Here is an 18947-nt window from a genome sequence, read left to right as displayed (position 1 = left end):
TCGATAAACGACGCGCTAATCAGCGAGCTGGAAAACGATGACGATTGACAAGCTCATTGATTATGGCTTTCCAGATACTAGAATCAACTCAAACGGCACCTCCTCGGTACCGCTTGACACGTGTCATGTCAATATTGTATCGCATAGCAAGGCGGTTATTTTTGTTGCCATTCTAGGTTGCCATCTTATTTTTAGGAGCCGGTCCAAAAAGGGTGTCGTAGTAATCTTACAAAGTCTCTTCGGGAATTCCACTCCCCGAAATAAGGAGTTAAGAAAGTGTCCCAAAGAATGAAAGTTGGGCGGTACAGTCTTCAACTCGTACGTCTCTCCCGTATCAAGGACTCCGGATGCGTGCTACTCAAAAAGTCTCAAAAGCCTTTATAGACCGGCATGACCGCGTAGGTCGTTACCCCAATAACGGTTAATTTCTCAGTTTTCTATTAATATACTTAATTTCTACCATACTCATTACAAGTAATTACGTTCAGAAATGAGTAATTATCATTTATTACAGCAGAAATGTGGGAATAACAAAATTATGAGATATAGAAACATTATAAAACAGCTTCTCTGACAGGATAGATTTGGAATAGCTAGTGCTCTAATAGAAAAGGTCCCCCAATAAAAATGCAGTGGAACGCCACACAACGAGTTTAAGCCGTTCCAATATCTTACTCGTTAAGCGGGAGACTCTTTTCCATATACTTTGTATGAAAATTTAATCATAAATGTGTTGATATAAAGCTGTTAAACATTTTCTGATAGACTTTTTAAAAATAAGCCAATATCATTACAATTAAAGTAAAGTTTAAGGTATATATTCTTAACCACGATTTTTTTAAATATATATTTCATTAGATTCGTTGGCGTCAAAGCTACAATGCACATATAGTCATATGAAACACTGTATGATACAAAGTGGTAGTAGTTGGCAGATAATGCGTTGATGATCAGAAACATATCATATTATTTTTTTAATAATATTAAAAAATGTATCAGAAACACTAATTGTATTACTCGCTTTGCGAGATGTTACTCGTTAAAATAGGTAACAATTTAGATTTGATCTTTATGCAAAAAAAAACTCGTAATGAGGGGTTTCACTGTTATAATAGAATAACAATAATACACCAATAAAAATAACAACACAAAATATTAAGGAAATAAATATTCAACGTAACTTGTGAAGTATCTAACAACCTTCTATAACACCGATACAATTTTGGTTTGTTTGGAATGGATTTGTTCGTCTCTTTTGCGTTTGACTCACATAATTGGCCTGTATGTTGATTGAATAATACCAAGAATATAATGTATGCATACAACAGTAACTTACTATGGTCAGTGCTACCTGAGGCAGAAAATAAATGTTAAAATATTAAACATCATTTAAACAATCTTTTAACAACAAAACTAACGTTAAATAACAAATTCCACTTCTACTGACAGTACGAATGTTATGTACCCATATAATATATCAAATTTTCCCATTGATTTATCATACATTCTGCTTTCGTATTATGAGACCATTTACGAACAAAAGTTCCTCATAAATCGGCTATCGAAATACATCCATCTCGAAATGAAATCCATCCGCAAATTGAGGCTTTTCCTTCCCGACGCTCATTCAAGGCCACACAGCCACACCACAGCAGCAGAGTGCCCATTCAATTCGAACAAAGTGCCATGACTAGCCGTTTCCGTGCATCAGTTACAATAATCCAGCAGAAAAGAGCTGACCCTGTGATGAATGCCATAGCGGCTGTGTATCAGTAGCTGAGTAGCGCTTCAATCAACATTTTTAAGGAGTCTCACTTTCTACACCAATAGAAATGCGGTCAAATGTGGCACACACAAAAAATGAATATCCAGTAAGCCGCAATGTAGAGAAGAGAATACCCGAAATGGGAAACCAAGGAGTGCGGGGTGTGTGTTCGTGTGTGTGAGTGCAGAGTGGATAAACATTTGGAACCAAAAATAGTATAAGAAATAGCACCGAAAACATAATTTCTGCGGTATGTCAATAAACTTTAGTCGGCTGATGCCCGCCGAAGATTTACTTTTATCTACCTAAAAACGGCACACGTACAAAAGAGAAAATGTTGACTTTGCACACTGCTTCGAGCAACCCCTCTGCAGCCATCACGTAAAATCGAAGCTGCTTTTGTGAGCTTTACGAGAGAATGGGGTGGAAACTACGCATGCTAGCAATGCAAGCGATATTTTTTATGCCATTCGAACGATCAATAACCTTTTTGGCTAGATCATTTTATAATTTTGTTCTCCCTTTTATGCTGAAATATTGCTAATACGTCTAAAAATATTATTCTTCTACTTAGTATTGCAACCGTCGTTAAGGTACTGACATGCGCAACCTCACAAAACGCTACGTCTAGAAAGCTCAGTATATATAAGAATCCAGGATTGGGCATGTTGGTATGATTGTAAACCTACAGAACTAGGTTATAATTATGTGTAAAATCAATACTGATAGTGGCACTGCCACTCAACCAAACATTTAAAACCACATTAATTGCAGTTTTGATTACTTCACCGCAATAATCTTGCTCAATACCACAGAAACGCATCTGATTGCTCCTCAGGGAATCGTTTGTCCCCCCGGGTTCGCAAATACCTCATATCGCATTGTGGGCTGCCGTTGTCGCACCCACAAGCGGATTCAATTTGCGATTGATTTTACCACACCAAAGCAATGTCAATCCACGTTGCAGTCATGCATCACCTAGCATTACAGGAGCCGTGAATAGCGTGTGAAACGCACGAATAAACACAACGGAACGAAAAGCGATAATGATGTCACTCTGCCAGTGATGAACGCAGGATGAACGACTGTACAACACCATCAACTAGCAAGATTTTTTCCGACAGAACAAAAAATTCAAGAAATTCACCCATTATCTCCCACTATGGGGGGTATATTTCCGCTCCCATCTCCTACCTTTAGACTAACAACTTTGCATTTTATTGCTTCCCAGTCGCAAAGATTTATTTCACGATACGCAGTCGCACGTTTGGTTTCTGGGTAGTGGCATTTTTACCAGCTGGTTTAAGTTGACAAAGCTTTCATATTTCCGTTTTACTATCGCTGCTACCAGCATGCTGTCTCCTACGGTCATCTGTCGATATATGAGTTTGTTGTTACAGAGACACACGTTAAGTTGATTGCTCAGAGTTGATTGCTTCACGCTGAACATGAGGAATTTCACAAGGAACACAAATTAGATCTACACACGCAAAGGCTTGTTAAACAAATATGTCAAAAACTATAAATGATATTTGTTTTTATTCATAAGCTTCATCCTAAGATTAATTTGTACGCTTTCGAGCACGCACTGCGCCCCAGAAACATTATGCTTAGAATTGAACGAGCGCGAACTTACAGAGGATCTCATGATCTATTTGTTTCAATGCATTGAATAAGTTCTACTGATTTTTTGACTTGATTGCTACTGTTTCCACGTTTGAATATTCATTAATCTGTTCTAAGATATAGCTAATAAGGTTACTTTTTTATTTTAAGGAATTGCACGTGCTACTCAATTGTCTTCATCAATCAATAAATATAAAAATCTCGTGTCACGGTGTTTGTTGCCAGTACAAAGATTAATATTGTTGTTGTTGTTGTATGCAGCACTTTGACGCACTAGCAGTTTACACTTGATGTAAAGTGCCTATCAATTTACGATGTTGTCTCAAATATTCCATGTAACAAACATGGTAGGATTGCTGGGACAGCTAATCTTCTATAAATACAGGGTTTTCAATGATATTTTTGATATATTATTAGGTAGACCAGGAATATCCTTATTACGATTGGTAGGACGTTCTTTTCATGAATGTCCTGGTATTACGGTCCACGTTCATATTTGTATGGCGGGAATGAACGACCTAGTGTACTAGGACGTTCTGTATTTCGACGGATAGGTCGTTATTTTGACCAACTCAGTACATTATGATTTATAAAGAATCGATGAACGTTGATTAGATGAACGTAGGTCGTTCGTTCTTTAGGATTAATTGAATGAATCGTACAGTTCTCGTACTTGAGGCACAACTCTAGTTGACATATTCCGCGATACTATTGAGCTGCCAATTGTTTCGCCTAATTTATGTAATAAAACGTAATTTATGTAATAAAACTAATACATACTTGCAAATTGGTGTAGTTAAAAAAAAACAAGATATTACAGATTTTGATTCTTCGAAATTCGGTTATAAACAATGTACTGACAAATACTTAACTTTGATTCAGGATTTTTTTTCAGACCTGTATTGCAGGGAAATATAAATTCACGTAAATATGTGGGTGAAATAAAGTACGCTAACATTTGAAATTCCGCCGATTTCGAGGTGCGAGGTCAACGACTTTAAAAAATATTTTAAAAAAATTTAAAAATGTTCCAACCCCGTAGTTTTTGCAAACATTTTGGAGAAATATATTGTTTACAATATCAAAAAATAACAATTAATCAAATTAATATAAATTATCGCAATGGTCAATTAGTATTGAAAAAACTTTTATGATAGGTCATAAAGCGAACAAACAGCGAGAACGACCCATACAGCGAGAACGACCCAATGACTGCGATGGCCCGTAAATTTAATCAGCGTTACATTTCATTTGACTGGCACCTACCTACTAGATTTTGTTGATCCGTTTTGTCATTGTACACTGCGTTAGTTATTTAAGTTTTAGTTTAATTCAGTGATAAGGCCGCTTGTTTGGCCAATCACTTAATACAATAAACAATACAATACAAAATAGAACAACAAATACCAATACAAATCATCTGAAAATATGTATACCTGGTAAGGAGTAAAATCTCAAATCACAGACATGCGTGTTCTTGAAACAGTAGCAGTAGCAATGATTGGCCAATCCAATTCATTTAACCATAAACATAATACACTTAACGATCTATAATTCATATTTAAATCCTCAGAGTTCATAGTTAAATCATTGACTAGCAATCGAGGGGTCACAACAAGAGTCGCGATTTAAGAGCCACCGCAGTTGATGCATCATTTTGTACTATAATGTCCTCTTGACGGTTCGGTTCGCAGGAGATGATTACTGAGCAATGATTTTTCTCCCATATGCTTTTCAAAGAATCGTAATCCAGTTGCTTCCTCCCACGTTTCATTTATACGGAATTCCAAGAAGCTTAACAAAAATTAACTTTTGGACGTTATTTGCAGGAACATTATACAATCCGTTGTGAAAATGTGCCACATTTGAAAAATTTCGAACATTTTATTTTTTTTCCATTTTGTTACATACATAGGAGAGACGCTAAAATAAGTTTTGAAGAAAAATACAAGCACTGCCTGGTAAAAGCAGAGGTTGATATGATCTGAATTCAAAAAGGATTACCATTCTTTCTGAATAATTATAACTTTTTCAAATCAAAAGAAAATACGTTCAATAACGTGAACTCAGACTCTTCAGAATAAAGATGTACACAACCGAGGACATGGATAGGATCACAGTGAGATTTTTCTATCATTTTCATTTTTATTAAATTCAGTTTGTAAATTTTCTCGATAACTTTGAAACTACTGCAAAGAAAATCACAAATAATTAACTGATCCGTTTTGCTACCAGGAACTGTGCACGTAATGGCTTATGGACAAGGGAAAAAAAATTGTTCAAAAGAACCCCTAACTTCATATGAAACTGTCATAATAACAGTATAGAAAAAAACAAAACACGATGTTTTAGAAGCTCTAATACTTTTGGCACACTTTAAGGACTCTTTCGCACGGCAAGTGGCAATCATGGCGCGCTGGTGATATAATTGTCAATTGAGTGGATTTTCTGTGACAGAAAGTGGATTCTATGGCACCCTTATCGGACAGGCCCAACAGGAGTTTATATCATCCATTGGAATACAATCATATAACTGGAATCCATTATCCCGGCCTTAACAGCGGTCGCCTCCATCTTGCCTATCCCTCGATCCTTGTAGACGGCCTAAAAAGACTTTACGGACTTTACTGAGCCTGACGTGCTTGATGCGCTGCACGACATTGAGATCTCCACATAGCTCATACAGTTTGTCGTTGTTTTTTTTCTTTTACATACACGGGGCCAAAGATCATCTTCGTCTGGAACGCAACGAAGAGACTTTCGTTATAAAAAAAAAAACAAATCAATTTTATTAGAAAATAAAAGAATGTATTGGTTTATTAGTAGCTACATTTAGAGTTGATATTCTTTAGTATATTTAATTGTAATTATTAATTATAATTCTTGAGAATATGGGTATCTAAAAATGTGAATAATAAATCTTTAGAAGATATGTTTACATATGACATTTTCGAAAGAGATGAAATTAAATATCTACAAAATATCTTGTTATATGTACTAGTTATATATCTTTTTAAGTACAGAAACACAACAACTTTATGATACAATCCTAACATGCTCTATTAAGATCAAATGATTTGCGTACCAATTGATTGTTGATTGCTGGCAATAAAGAACTTTCAACTACATACAACATACCATTGTATGTTTTTACCTAAGTTATTAAAAACTATTAGATTCAGTAAAACCTTATATTAATGCATTACGTTACTTACGTTTTAGAATATTTCATATACATATCCAATATACATTTATGAGTAACACAGTGTTCGAAATAAAACATGTCTCTATAATAAGTATTGTTAAAAAGCATACCGTATAAAGACTTCATTAAATAGCCTTAATACGTGCATTTTTTTAATTTTATTTTGGAATAACTTTAATTTCTATCAAACTGAGTCTTAATAGCCATGACTTCTTAATTCAATTCATTACTTGAAATAATTTTTCTTTTCGCTTCTGCAGGTTGCGCTACACTTCCTGCAGGCATCGACTGTGCGTTGCCTGCTGGAGCCGTGGTGTCGCGAGCTGGGCTTCATCATCTGCTACGGTGCTATCGTGCTCAAGCTGTACCGTCACCTGGTGGAGTTCCGCACCAGAAAAGCTCATCGATGGGTTGTGAGAGATCTCGATCTATTGCGCTACCTGTGCGCCATGATCGTCGCGGTGCTGTGCTATCTGGCCGCCTTTACCGCGACCAGTCTCGACTTTTTACAGTACAGCGAGCTGGTGTGGCAGATGGACCAACCGCAGTCGATGGACGCCGAGCAGGTCGCGTCCAATATGTGTCGCCCACTTCGCTGGGACTACGTAACCGAAGCCGGCGAGCTGCTAATACTCGGCTTCGGTCTACAACTAGCCATCGCCAGCCGCAACGCAAACACACAATTTCGGGTAAGTTTATACACGCTTAACTGTGTTCATTTGCGATAAAATCATATTTTCCTGTTGTCCTTTTCATTCTCCATGAACAGGAGCGACAGTTTTTAGTAGCCTCCATACTGATCGAGTTTCTCGTCTCGTCCACGTTCTATATACTGCGCTTCTGGTATTTGGAGGAGTTTAATCCGTCTACACTGTTCTTAGCGCTGTTTGTGCGCTCGCAGCTGACCAACACCGTGACGTTGGGTTTGATTTTTCTGCCCAAACTCTGGTACCAGCATAAACAGGTAAATGTCGGAGGGTGAACTCCCTTTTCCTGGCCCCCATTTCCATCCTTCTCCTTCCTAGCCCAGCCCGGTCCATTCCGAAACCCCTTCCATCCCTGTTCACAGAGGAAAAGGTACAAATTCCACCATCGATCGAGACGCTTTGTGTAAATTTTCCCCTTCAACTGCAATTGGACAAATGTTTTGTAAAGTTGTCACCCCTGTCTGTATTGGAACACACAGTCAAATTAGTAGCTTCAGGAAACATCCTACAATCGGATCCGTATGCTCAAAGAGCGAATACTTCTCCTCCCAATATCGTCCAAACCCCTTTGTTTTTATCCCACAAGACCAAACACACCAACATGTCCTGCGACAACCCGCTTTTCATCCAACCCATCCAACCCATCTGCCCCTTCTTAATGCTGCCCTCGCCTATGCCTATGCGCCAACACAAACACCGCCTAATGAAAAAGTCAAGGGAACCAATCTGCGCTAGCACGCTGCGTGTACTTTCCGTTAGCAAATAACTATGTTGTTCAATATATTCGTCCCACCTTTTTGCCGTGACTGTTTTTGTGAGTGTCATCCATAACCGTGCACTCAGTATCTGTGCGGATTGTGTCTGCGTCTGTGTAGCATTGTGTCTGTAAATATGTTTCACTCCCGCCAAGACATTGAAATCAATATTTTGTCACCTTTTTTAACATTCATTCACACATTTTGTTTTTACATTTGTTCTGACATGTGCGTGCTATTTTAGTTTTGTTCTCTTAATTCTCTAAAGCATTGAAATTGATCAACAAAAAATTCTTTATTATTTTCACTCGTTTTGCACACCGAACCATAAACAAGCTCATTCATCTTATGAGTTTCCACAAGTCCCCCAGCCCAACGACGCAAGGCAGCTTGGCTGAGCAGCTTTCGTTTGCCAATTATTTACTCCACGATCTGCACACTGGCTAGCTAATTATTTCAACATTAGCCAAGCGAAACCGTCGGCATAATAAATAGAGGTGCTTCTTCACTACGCCCAAAAAAAGGGAAAACGTTATGTCATCGAAATTTACTTTCATTCTCCTCCAAAAAAAAAAAAGAAAAGCAAAAGGAATAATAATAATCACCACCCTGTACCCCCGAAGGGTATAATGTTTTCCAGCTTAAGTAAAGATAAGATGCCGGCGTTAATTCTTCCGTACCTTTTCCGCGTAGCATCTCCACCGACTCCGTTCTGGTCGTCGAGTGTTTTTGTTCTACTTTTTGCTTTCCTACTTGCGCAATGATTTAACAATTTTTACTCCCGTTTGCTGTTTTGCTGACACATTTTTTTTATCAACTACGACGCGTAAAGTGCCCACCGGCCTGATTTTCTTACAAAATGTGCCATTTTTTTCATAGACAATAACCTTGCGTATTTTAAAATGAACCGATTTTGGTCGGGAAATGTGGGGTGAAGGAAGAGAATACATGGCAGAGGTTCTTCTTTTCACGAGCTTCTTCCCACCGTCAATCAGATGGGAATGGTGGTACAGGAGGTGGTAGGTATTAAGCCAACACAGACTGCTTTCTTATCTCGTCATCATCATCGCACGCTTCCTTTTACCATCTGTCAACCTGTTTTTTAGAGGATGGGGCAGTGGGGAGCTCTGCGTGGCATGGGACGGACGCTATGGGCTTGAATGAAAAACAAATTGAACCACTTATTTACAAAATGTCCCCACCCGTTGTCCCTCCCCGGGCGGCGCTCATGAGGCTTTTCTCACACAAGAAAGATGGCGCCAACGACGGTGGCATCACCGTCGGTCGTCGGTTGTTTACTGAAACGATGTCAAAGGCAGGATGTTGTTTTTGATTCATCGTTATCAAGATAGCGTGGCTTCGGTGGAAAATAAACTCACACCCATAAAATGAGCCGCGCTGCTCCTCAGCCAAATGAGCGCAATGAACTAACGGTACGCCATGGATCGAAGCTTAAAGCTGCTCCACTGTCTCATTATGCTGCAACAGACTGAAGTGCGTAGAATCGAAAATGTGAACAATCGTATGTGTGTATTTTTTCCTACGCTCGACCGCTACATGTTGTTTGCCAATTACTAAACATGCTCCAGCTAGAGTACCTTCGCGTCGTTTCGAGAAGCGCTAATGTTGACATACGCCCTTCTTTTCGGAAGTGTGCACGCGAGTAGCAGCTTCCCGCATCGTCGGTGCAATTGAGCGAAATTGATTGCGTGTTTATTCGACTGAAACAATCTAAATGCTGCTGCTTCGCGGCCTTCGGTTTTTCCAACCGGGTGACACGCGGAAGAGAGTTAATGCAAACACATATACACACACACACACACACATTGGCTCATGCTTGATTGGTTTGCTTTGGTGTGTCCCATTCCCTCAGAGGCGGCCAAATTGATGGCAACGTACAACAGATTCAAGCTAAAGGTGTTTGGTTTTAATTATGTCGCTCAAACAATTTAAAGTTCACTTCCACTTCACAGCGCATTAAACGATCCACCTTATTGTTGGTTGAAGCTTAAGCACTGTTTAAACTCAAACGATCCTCTGACCTGAATCTCCGAGATTGGAATGGTCCTAAGACAATTGTTGGATTTTTAGATTTATAAGTTAATCAATTTATAGAAAATTTCCTCCTATGGCACATCGAAAGGATGATGAGCAGCACTACCAGAGGTGGATCCATGTTTCTCAAACAAATTTTCATCCGCTTCTAACATTTCTGAAGTATTCATTTATTTAACTAATTGAGGATGATTGATGATGAATAGATCCGTGAATGTTTGGATCTTCATATAAAGCAAACACTTTATAAATTATTATATCGTAGGAAACTTTCTTGATTTAATCAATCTTTACAGAAAGTCTTTCAGTCCTGAATTATTTTCTATCTGGGCAAGTTATGATTGCATTAAATTACAGAATGTTTTTTAGATAAAGACAAAGGATAAATCTAACTCATTGAAGACAATAGTTCAGGTCTGATGAAATGCAAAAAAAATATACAATTAAATCTTTTCAGCCTCTAATTCTTCTTCTACTTCTGCTTGGGGTAATCTTTTCTCCACTGAATACTGTCTTTATGTACATGAGTTGTGAATTTTGTTTGTTGCATAACTCAAGTAACTTTGATTGTTTTGGTAACGGTAAGGTAATGTATGTAATATATACATACCAAGACCGACGCAAGATTCAATGATAAACTACCAAACCGGTTATACCACACGTATAAAAGCTAGCAATAAGTATTTTATCACGGAACAGAACCTGGGAGGTAATCGATACACATCCGGATATTTCAGGAGCCAGCGTTTCAGTTCACTTCAGATCTGGTCTAACCGCTTTAACGGTTCAAATATATATTCTTTTTTCGTTAAAAACATTTGTGTTTATGCAATTGAAAATGCATTTCAATGTATTGACAAAGTTTTCATACTTATTTCAATATCATAACAGTACCAAGCATTTCAGCACAATTGGCAAGAGCGTATAACAAACATGCTTTGATCCAGAAGAAACCTTTCCGGAACGATGCTTATCCATCATTATGCGTCAAGCGTTCCAAAAAGTTAGCCCAGAGTACTTATCCTCTCCTTTTCGACACTCCCCTCTTCTTCACTCAACCGTAAAAATGTATCGAATCAATGGTAGCAGCGGTAAAACGGTTTCCTGTAAAAGTTTACCCTTCCTTCACCCGATGCCATTGCAACCGGAAACGGAAGTTTTGCTAATGTCAGTCCCAAGAAACATCACACCAATTTCTTCCTAACTGACATTACTAAATGCAAGCAAGAAAGGACAAACACGAAACAAAGTGACAGAATGCCCCATGTCTTGCAAAACTCTCTTCCAAATTACAGAACTACGTTCTGCCCAACCTCTGCATGCACTCCAAATCTGTGAGTGTTACTGTCTTACGCTTCGGTGCACACTACCATCGGAAGCACGCTCCGTTGTAGCTCGCAAACAGTGCACACGTGCACGGGCTCTTGCACTTTACTCAGGAAAGCTCGAAACCGTACGACCCAAAATTGGATCTTTATTATCCGCTTGCTTCATCGCCCGCGACCCATTGCCCTAGGGGACGATAATCCAGGATAAATGTGTAATTTAACACTTTACACCCATTGCTCTCCCGAGCCACAGGATGCGCCAGTCGCCAGTTTCAAGTTTACAGTTTCCCCAGTGAAAACGAAGCTTGGACAGACTTTCATATTACGTCAGAAACTGCCAAACCAGCGTCCGTTTCTAGGGGCCGAAAACTTCCAACAAACACACTTATCCCGTGAACCACGCGGCCGTCCGACGGAAATTTGGTACACGGTGTGATTTTCCGCAGTTCGAGCAAGCATCGTGCGGAATATATATGTATGTGTGTGTGTGTGTGTGTGTGTGAGCGGAAGTTGAAGTTGGAAGAAACCCCTTGCTCGAGTATCTCCGGACTTTATTAAATTACATAAATCATGAGAGGAAAATTCAATCGAAGGGACATTTCTCATCGTTGCGCTTTTCGCGCAAAATGGATGACGCGTGGTGATGTTTCCCCTTGCGTATCTGCAGAGGCAGCAAAGGCAGACGCAGAAGTCACCGGTAACCACCGGCTACACGTACACGGATTCCATGAAATATTTGATGCCCACGAACAAGCCAAAAAAAAAGCTAGAACCGGCACCATCACACAAAATCTTCCACCGAGCCCACTGGCATGGTCGGGATGGGGATACAGAGAGAGAAAAGATGTTACTCCTGCGAATCCTAATCAAATTTTCATGACAATAAACTTTGTACTGTTGCGTTGGTTCTTTAAACGAGAGCCACCGAAAAGTTAGTCACGTAACAATCTTGAACGCGCACCAGAAAGCTTGTTGCACGTAAACGTGGCGAAAAGTTAAAATGAAAAGGCACACTGTAAAACATGAAAGATACGCAGACGACACAGCTTTTCCACCGCCTTCTATTTGGTGCGTAGCAGCGCAGGCGTGTATATGTGTGCCTGCGTGTGGCTGTATTTATGTGTGTGTATGTATGTATGTATGTGCGGTTCGAACTTTGTCTCCGCAGGTGTTGTTACTTGACTACTTGGATATTGAAGCATATTGAGGTGCCTCATCTCATTAAATATCGCTACTATCTCCCTAGTTTCCTTAGCTCGTCACGTCCGTTGCACTCTTTTAGCGGGAGGCAAATGAAAGAGTTTTCATTCTCGCTGCTCTCAAACACCTTAAATAAAGTGTACTGACAAGGTGCTACGTGCTTCGGTGAGAATGTTGTTGGCATAATCCACTAGAAGACAGAAGATGGGAAGTAGTGAACGAGCAGTACAATGAAAGGTACACTGAAAAAAGTATAGAAAGGGAATGATAGTATGGTGAGTCTGAGTTAGAGTGCTAAGAAAACTATTGATGAAAGTGATTTACGGTTGACGATAGTCTTCGGTTAACAATAATATAAAATCAAGGATTTATAGCTATTTTATTAAATTTTAGAACTGATGTTTTAACATTAGGTCATATAATACGCACTTTAAGTACCAAGGGGCGGTCCCATGGTACAGTCGTCAACTCGAACGATTCAATAACATGCCCATCATGGGTTCAAGCTTAGAATGGACCGTCCTCCCATAGCAAGGATTGACGATCTGGCTGCGTGGTAATTAATACAGTCTCGAAAGCCTGTATAGGCTGGCATGTCCTCGTAGGACGTTACGCCAAATAGAAGAAGAAGTATCAATGCAGGGTATTGATTACTTTTTATCTTCTATTTCGCGTAACAACCTACACGGTCAATCCGACATATTCAAACTACCGAGGAACAGTCCATACGAGGCTTGAAGGCCCTTGAAGGGCATGTTATTAAGTCGTGCTGTTTGACAACTGTACCACGACATCACTCCTATTTTTTCGATAAATAGTCTAAGAAACTGTCCAGTAAGTTTAGATGAAAATGGCAAAAGATAGATGAAATTATGAGCTGTCCGACACTGTAACCTTTTCCGATCTAATTTATAGCGCAGCGTAAACAAACCATAGCATAATATTTTTTCCATTAATAAGAAGAAAAAAAAATTATTTGACCCACCCAAATTACAAACTAAGCTAAAGCCACAAATTTATTATATCGTTTTATAGTGAAAGCAGCGTTCTTAAGAACCTTCCAACTCTCTCATCTAATAGTCATACAGCCTCACCCCTACCACTCACGCACAGTTTATTCACTATTTGTGTGCTTACAATTGCTGTCCTCATCGTCTACCTTCCCCTGCTATAGCTACGGTAAAGTTAACACGCCTTCAAAATGAGCTAGCTCTACAACCTCCCTTGCAGACATTGCTTGTGGACAGCGCGCCCCGGTGTAAGAGCGAGCATTCTGTTTTAACTTTCACTGTTTATTATCCTTACAATCTTGTGCAAAGTTTAGGCACCAGTAGGCAAATGTTTTCCTTTCAGCTAATCCTTTCTTACCATTTACGCCGTCTCTGTGCCGGATATCTTATTCGGTGCCCTAGGAAAGGCGGTTTCATACATTGCATAATCGTACAAGATCATTATCTTTCCCTCAAAGAGAGAGTTTGTGTGTGAGAGAGGGAGAGAGAGAGAGAGAGAGAGATAAAGCGAGAGAGTGAGGGAGAGAGAGACAGGTAGACGGTACAACAATTGCTCCTCTTAGAAACGGTATGTGCAGTTGTCATGCATCACAACCGATATGCTTTTCTTATTCAACACTCTACGAGCGCGGCTTAACCGAACGACAATGAAAATACAGCACAATTCACACATATAAACCGTTTATAATTCATGCGTAAAGATATTTTATTCGCTAACTGCTTGAGATGGGCTTAGGCATGATTCAAATATCTATTCGATGAGCCATTATCGCGCATTCGATGTCAAAGCTTTATTTCCCGTAGTGTCCCGAGGACTAATAGATAATCGATACCTATACAGGGTGGCAACCTAAAAGTGATGCACATTCATTCATTTTTGTCATAAAATTCGAACTTCTTTTTCTTCTTTGGCTCAACAACCGATGTCGGTCAAGGCCTACCTGTACCCACTTGTGAGCTTGGCTTTCAATGACTCGAAAATTCGAACTAGATTTTATTTATCTGAGGAATCGATGTTAATAAAATGCTAAGGTAGTCTAATTACATACATTGTTGTTAGTTGAGTTCAAATCTTTCTCGATTGGTACGTGATAACGGCCCGTAAATACTTTTCAAAGTCATTGCAAGCCTCGCGCACATCTTCATTCGGCATTTGGTCCCAAATCTTCACCAAACGATTCTTGAATTTGTCCTAGCTCCAATGCTTAATGTTGTCGAAATTTCCAGGCTTGTGTCCCCAAATTCTGAATGTCAATGATGATATTAAAGCGTTAAAATAATCTGATTAATAATCAGATTAAGAGTATAAACATATTGTAAATACTTTAATTTTTTATCTCATTTTTAATACCATTCGTTGACATAGTCCTTCCCACGGCCCTTAAGCTTAATATATCTGACAGTCAATCTTTCAATTTGAAACTTATGCGGATGTACTTGTATTCAAAGCATAAAAAACGTTCAAAGAATCATTATAGTAGATAGGTGTTGAGCCTCAAAAGTACTGTTTGTAAAAATATAGCTAGTTGATTGCAAAGTTATATATTTTAATAAAACTGTAGTTTTGAGGCTCAAATTGTTTTTGAGAGATTAATCAAAGACCTTGGTATATGTTTTTTTGTGTGAAAATATGTGTTAAATTCCAATACAAATTCACAGCATGATTGATCAACCTTTTGTCATTGAAAAATTTCATCTATTTGTTGGGATTTTGAATAAAATTCCCCCGAAGTCATTTTTAACCAGTTTCTGGTTGAATTGGCAAAGTCAAAATATATTGAAAACTTGGGAAACCCTTTTGTTAAAAAATGTTGATTCTTCTTCTTCTTTGGCACAACAACCGTTGTCGGTCAAGGCCTGCCTGCCTGTTCCCATTAGTGAAAGTGAGCTTGTCTTTCAGTGACTTATTGTTACCATAGCAGGATAGTCAATCCTACGTATGGAGGCACGGTCTATTCGGGACTTGAACCCATGACGGGCATGTTGTTACGTCGTACGAGTTGACGACCGTACCACCAGGCCGGCCCAAAAAAATTTTGATAGAAATGGGAATTTTCGAAGTTGATGTATTTCGGTGCAGTACTCAACAATACTCTTTCATGCTCACAAACTTACATATTTTTGTGCGATAAGTAGAGCAAAACTACGCAATGAGAAGTACGCGATATTCTTCACTATACACACACACACTATTTGTGAAAAATTAATACTTCCTATCTGAAAACTGATCTGTACAGTTCACGATTTTCTTCATTATGATCTTTTACAAAAAATGTATAAAAATTTACCCGTATCATTAAAAATGATACCATGCCATATTATAAATGCAAAGCACCTAAAACATTGCGCTTCAACGAAAGCAATATGCGTAAAGCTACTAGTAATGAGAACTAGAGTGAAACTGTTAACCATTAGGTACGGCCATTAGGAAAATCTTCCAATCTCATCTTATTACCAAATACCACACATTCATCTTAGTTGATCTGTCAATTCAATTGTTTCACTTGTTTAACCAGTTGTCTGTCACACATATACCGAGACACACACACACACATACACACATTTTCTCTACCGACCTGTATTTCTCTATTGAATGTATCTATAGTGTCCTACTCGCTCTAACACTATCTCAATCTGTATCTGTACTAATCTTTCAACATTGGAGCCAAAGTTCGCTCAAAGATCGCTCAAAATATCTTCAATAGTTGAGCAATGAATACAAACTTCATTTCATTTGTCAGACAAATCTCTGTATGTTTGTTGTTTGATGTTCTTTCGATGTGTGTATGTGTTTTCCTTCTATTTCCTTGTTAATTCCTCGTGAACAGCTGCCGCGCGACAACCAAATGCATTCAAGCATTCGCACTACCATTAAGAGCCGCATTAAGCAGTAACACAGTTTTGAACTTCCTTGAAAAAGATTCGCGCCAAAACTCTCAATTCACGATTGTTTGTCGATTCATCCATCGTCTCTGTATGGCTACTATCTGTACCGTATCATCTGTTTCCAGTTTGTCTAGTAGCAAACGCTATGCATTCACTGTGTTTCCTTCGAATATCATTTTCCCTTCGAATAGGATCCTTCTTCCTTCCCTTTTTCTCTCTTTCTCTCGGTCTCCTTTCTTACTCTCCCATACTCTTTACCTATCCTGTTGGGATCTATTGATGTTGTTCGTTGTATCATTATGTTTGAATCCAAGTAGCTTTGGTTCGATTGTGTTCTGTTCAGTACCCGCTATCGGGTTCATTATTAAGCGTACGTCGCGAGAGGTTGGAATCTCTTTTCCTCCCGTTGCGTACGTCTATGTCTGTTTGTGTGCGTGTTTTTTGTTTGTTTTGTTGTTCTTTTTGGATGTTCCGTGTGTGTGTTGTTGTTGTTGTTGCATCGTCATAGCTTGCAGGTTCGTTCCCTTGCCCATGACGTATCATTCCGCTTACCTGTGGATGCTTTCAAGGGTGCACATGAGAGTACACACCATGGCGGGGCGCTCGGCACATACGCTGGCATCTGCATGGGTGACCCGGAGGTCGGCGACGTCACAATATCGGAGATGAGTCCCGAGGACATCAGAGCCGAGCTGAAAAGGTAAGTGTGTATGTGTGTGTGTGCGTGCGAACCGCGGTTCCGCGCTTCAAACTCTTCTGTCCATCTTCTCTAATGGTTTCCTTTATTTTCTGCTTCTTCTCTTTCCTATCTTTCTGGCCGGTTCCACAAACAACAACAAAACAACAACAGACTGTACACACAACTAGAATATTTAAAAAATAAAACCCTTCGCCAAGACAATCCCCACATAAGCAAGCGAAGAGGAGGCAGAAAGGTGGCCCATCGAAGATTCTCACTCCAGGTAAGAGACGAAACTTCCGGTTGCAAACACACCTAAGCAAAAAAAATGCAACCAAAGGGAGAGGGGAGGGACAATAAATTGTCCCTTATTTTTCTTATACCACCCTTCGTTGTTTGGATGCTTTGTAGGAAGTAACGAATTTTGGAAACGCTTTTTATTCATTATACTGCAGACAAACACACACGGACACTGAGTGAAAAGGGTATAGATCATGTGCAGTGTTTTTGATCTCACAATCATTACACGAATGCAGTAGTTATATTAACAATCTAGACACTCAAATAAGTTACAGTATGAGAGCAGTTCACAATTTATAGCAAGTAATGGAGGCGCCTGGTCGTTTGTTCTATAAGATGGCTTATTATCAGCATTTTGCGTTGTTCTTGTTTCGTCTGCTAACGCTCTATCGAATTTCATTTAATACTCAAAGCTTTTATAATGTTCTATGTAGGTCCAGTTTACTCCACATGCTATCATTTAACAATGATCATCATCTTCCGTTACAAAAAAATGACTTCAAATTAGATATCACGTTAAGACATCAATTGGTCAAACCTTCCCTCTCTCATACATGCAAAATAATGTACAAAATATGTAGTAGATGTATCGTTTAAATGTATATCTAGCTACCATCAGCTCCAGCTATTCCATTAAATCCCAAAACCCCATCTGTTGAGTGTGTGTGTGTTTGTTTCCACTGCATTAAACAATGATCACGATACAAAATAACAGTAAATTTGGGCGTTCTTTCCCCTATTGAGTGTAGCTCGTGATTGATACGAACAGTTGCAACAGTTTTCCACACCATTTCGGACCCGATATAAATACCTTTTCCAGTTCCGATGTATACACCCCCCCAACAAAGCTTTCCAAATCCGTGTACTTCCTCAATGCTCTGTATCACAACCGATTCTCCATCTACAGAGAAAGGGATCATCGTGATGGTTTTAATCGATTTTTCCTTTTTTAAGTACGTTTCTCTCTTTCTCAACTCTTTTGTTCGTTCTACCATCAAGTAGTTTTAATGAAAACAGATTGTTTTTTTATTGTTTTTCGAATTTGCAGTTTACCTTTACCATAATGTTTTATCTTTTTCTGCAGTAATAAGTTGGTTTTGGTTCTTGCTTGTGAATTTATCTACTGATCGTTCGTCCTTTTTGCATTGTTTTGAGCGATTATTTTTGGGGTAGATTTTAAATCATGCGTGAATGAATCGAACAAAATTACAATTGACTGAAGTGAAAAAGTATGATATAATATAAATGATTTAAAAAGAAAAGCATTTTGCGCTGCCGTTCGTTCATTCCGCATTGATATTAGGTAGAATTGCAACTGTATCTCCTTATCTATCAACTAATCAAACTAATTCACATTTAACTGGTTGTTTTGTATCTCTTTTCTCTCTCTCTCTCTCTCTCTCTCTCTCTCTCTCTCTCTCTCTCTCTCTC

The 18947-nt window shown here is 38.9% G+C and overlaps 1 protein-coding gene across 6 annotated transcripts in view; it reads left to right on the top strand.

The window, feature by feature from the left end:
- LOC120957267 (probable G-protein coupled receptor 158) overlaps positions 1 to 18947 on the top strand; it is a 66021-nt gene that overhangs the window by 38354 nt on the left and 8720 nt on the right. For 3 of the 6 annotated variants that reach the window (XM_040379374.2, XM_040379369.2, XM_040379370.2), the window contains exons 8-11: positions 6857 to 7285; positions 7366 to 7560; positions 17053 to 17237; positions 17388 to 17499. In XM_040379374.2, coding sequence (XP_040235308.1) covers positions 6857 to 7285; positions 7366 to 7560; positions 17053 to 17237; positions 17388 to 17499 — 921 coding nt within the window. The remainder of the gene's footprint in view (positions 1 to 6856; positions 7286 to 7365; positions 7561 to 17052; positions 17238 to 17387; positions 17500 to 18947) is intronic. The other 3 variants (XM_040379376.2, XM_040379375.2, XM_040379379.2) reach the window with 2 other exon arrangements.

The sequence above is a fragment of the Anopheles coluzzii genome, chromosome 3, assembly GCF_943734685.1.
Source record: "Anopheles coluzzii chromosome 3, AcolN3, whole genome shotgun sequence".
Classification (NCBI taxonomy): Eukaryota; Metazoa; Arthropoda; class Insecta; order Diptera; family Culicidae; genus Anopheles; species Anopheles coluzzii.
Note: the sequence above shows the minus strand (reverse complement) of the source record. Positions and strands in the feature narration are given on the sequence as shown.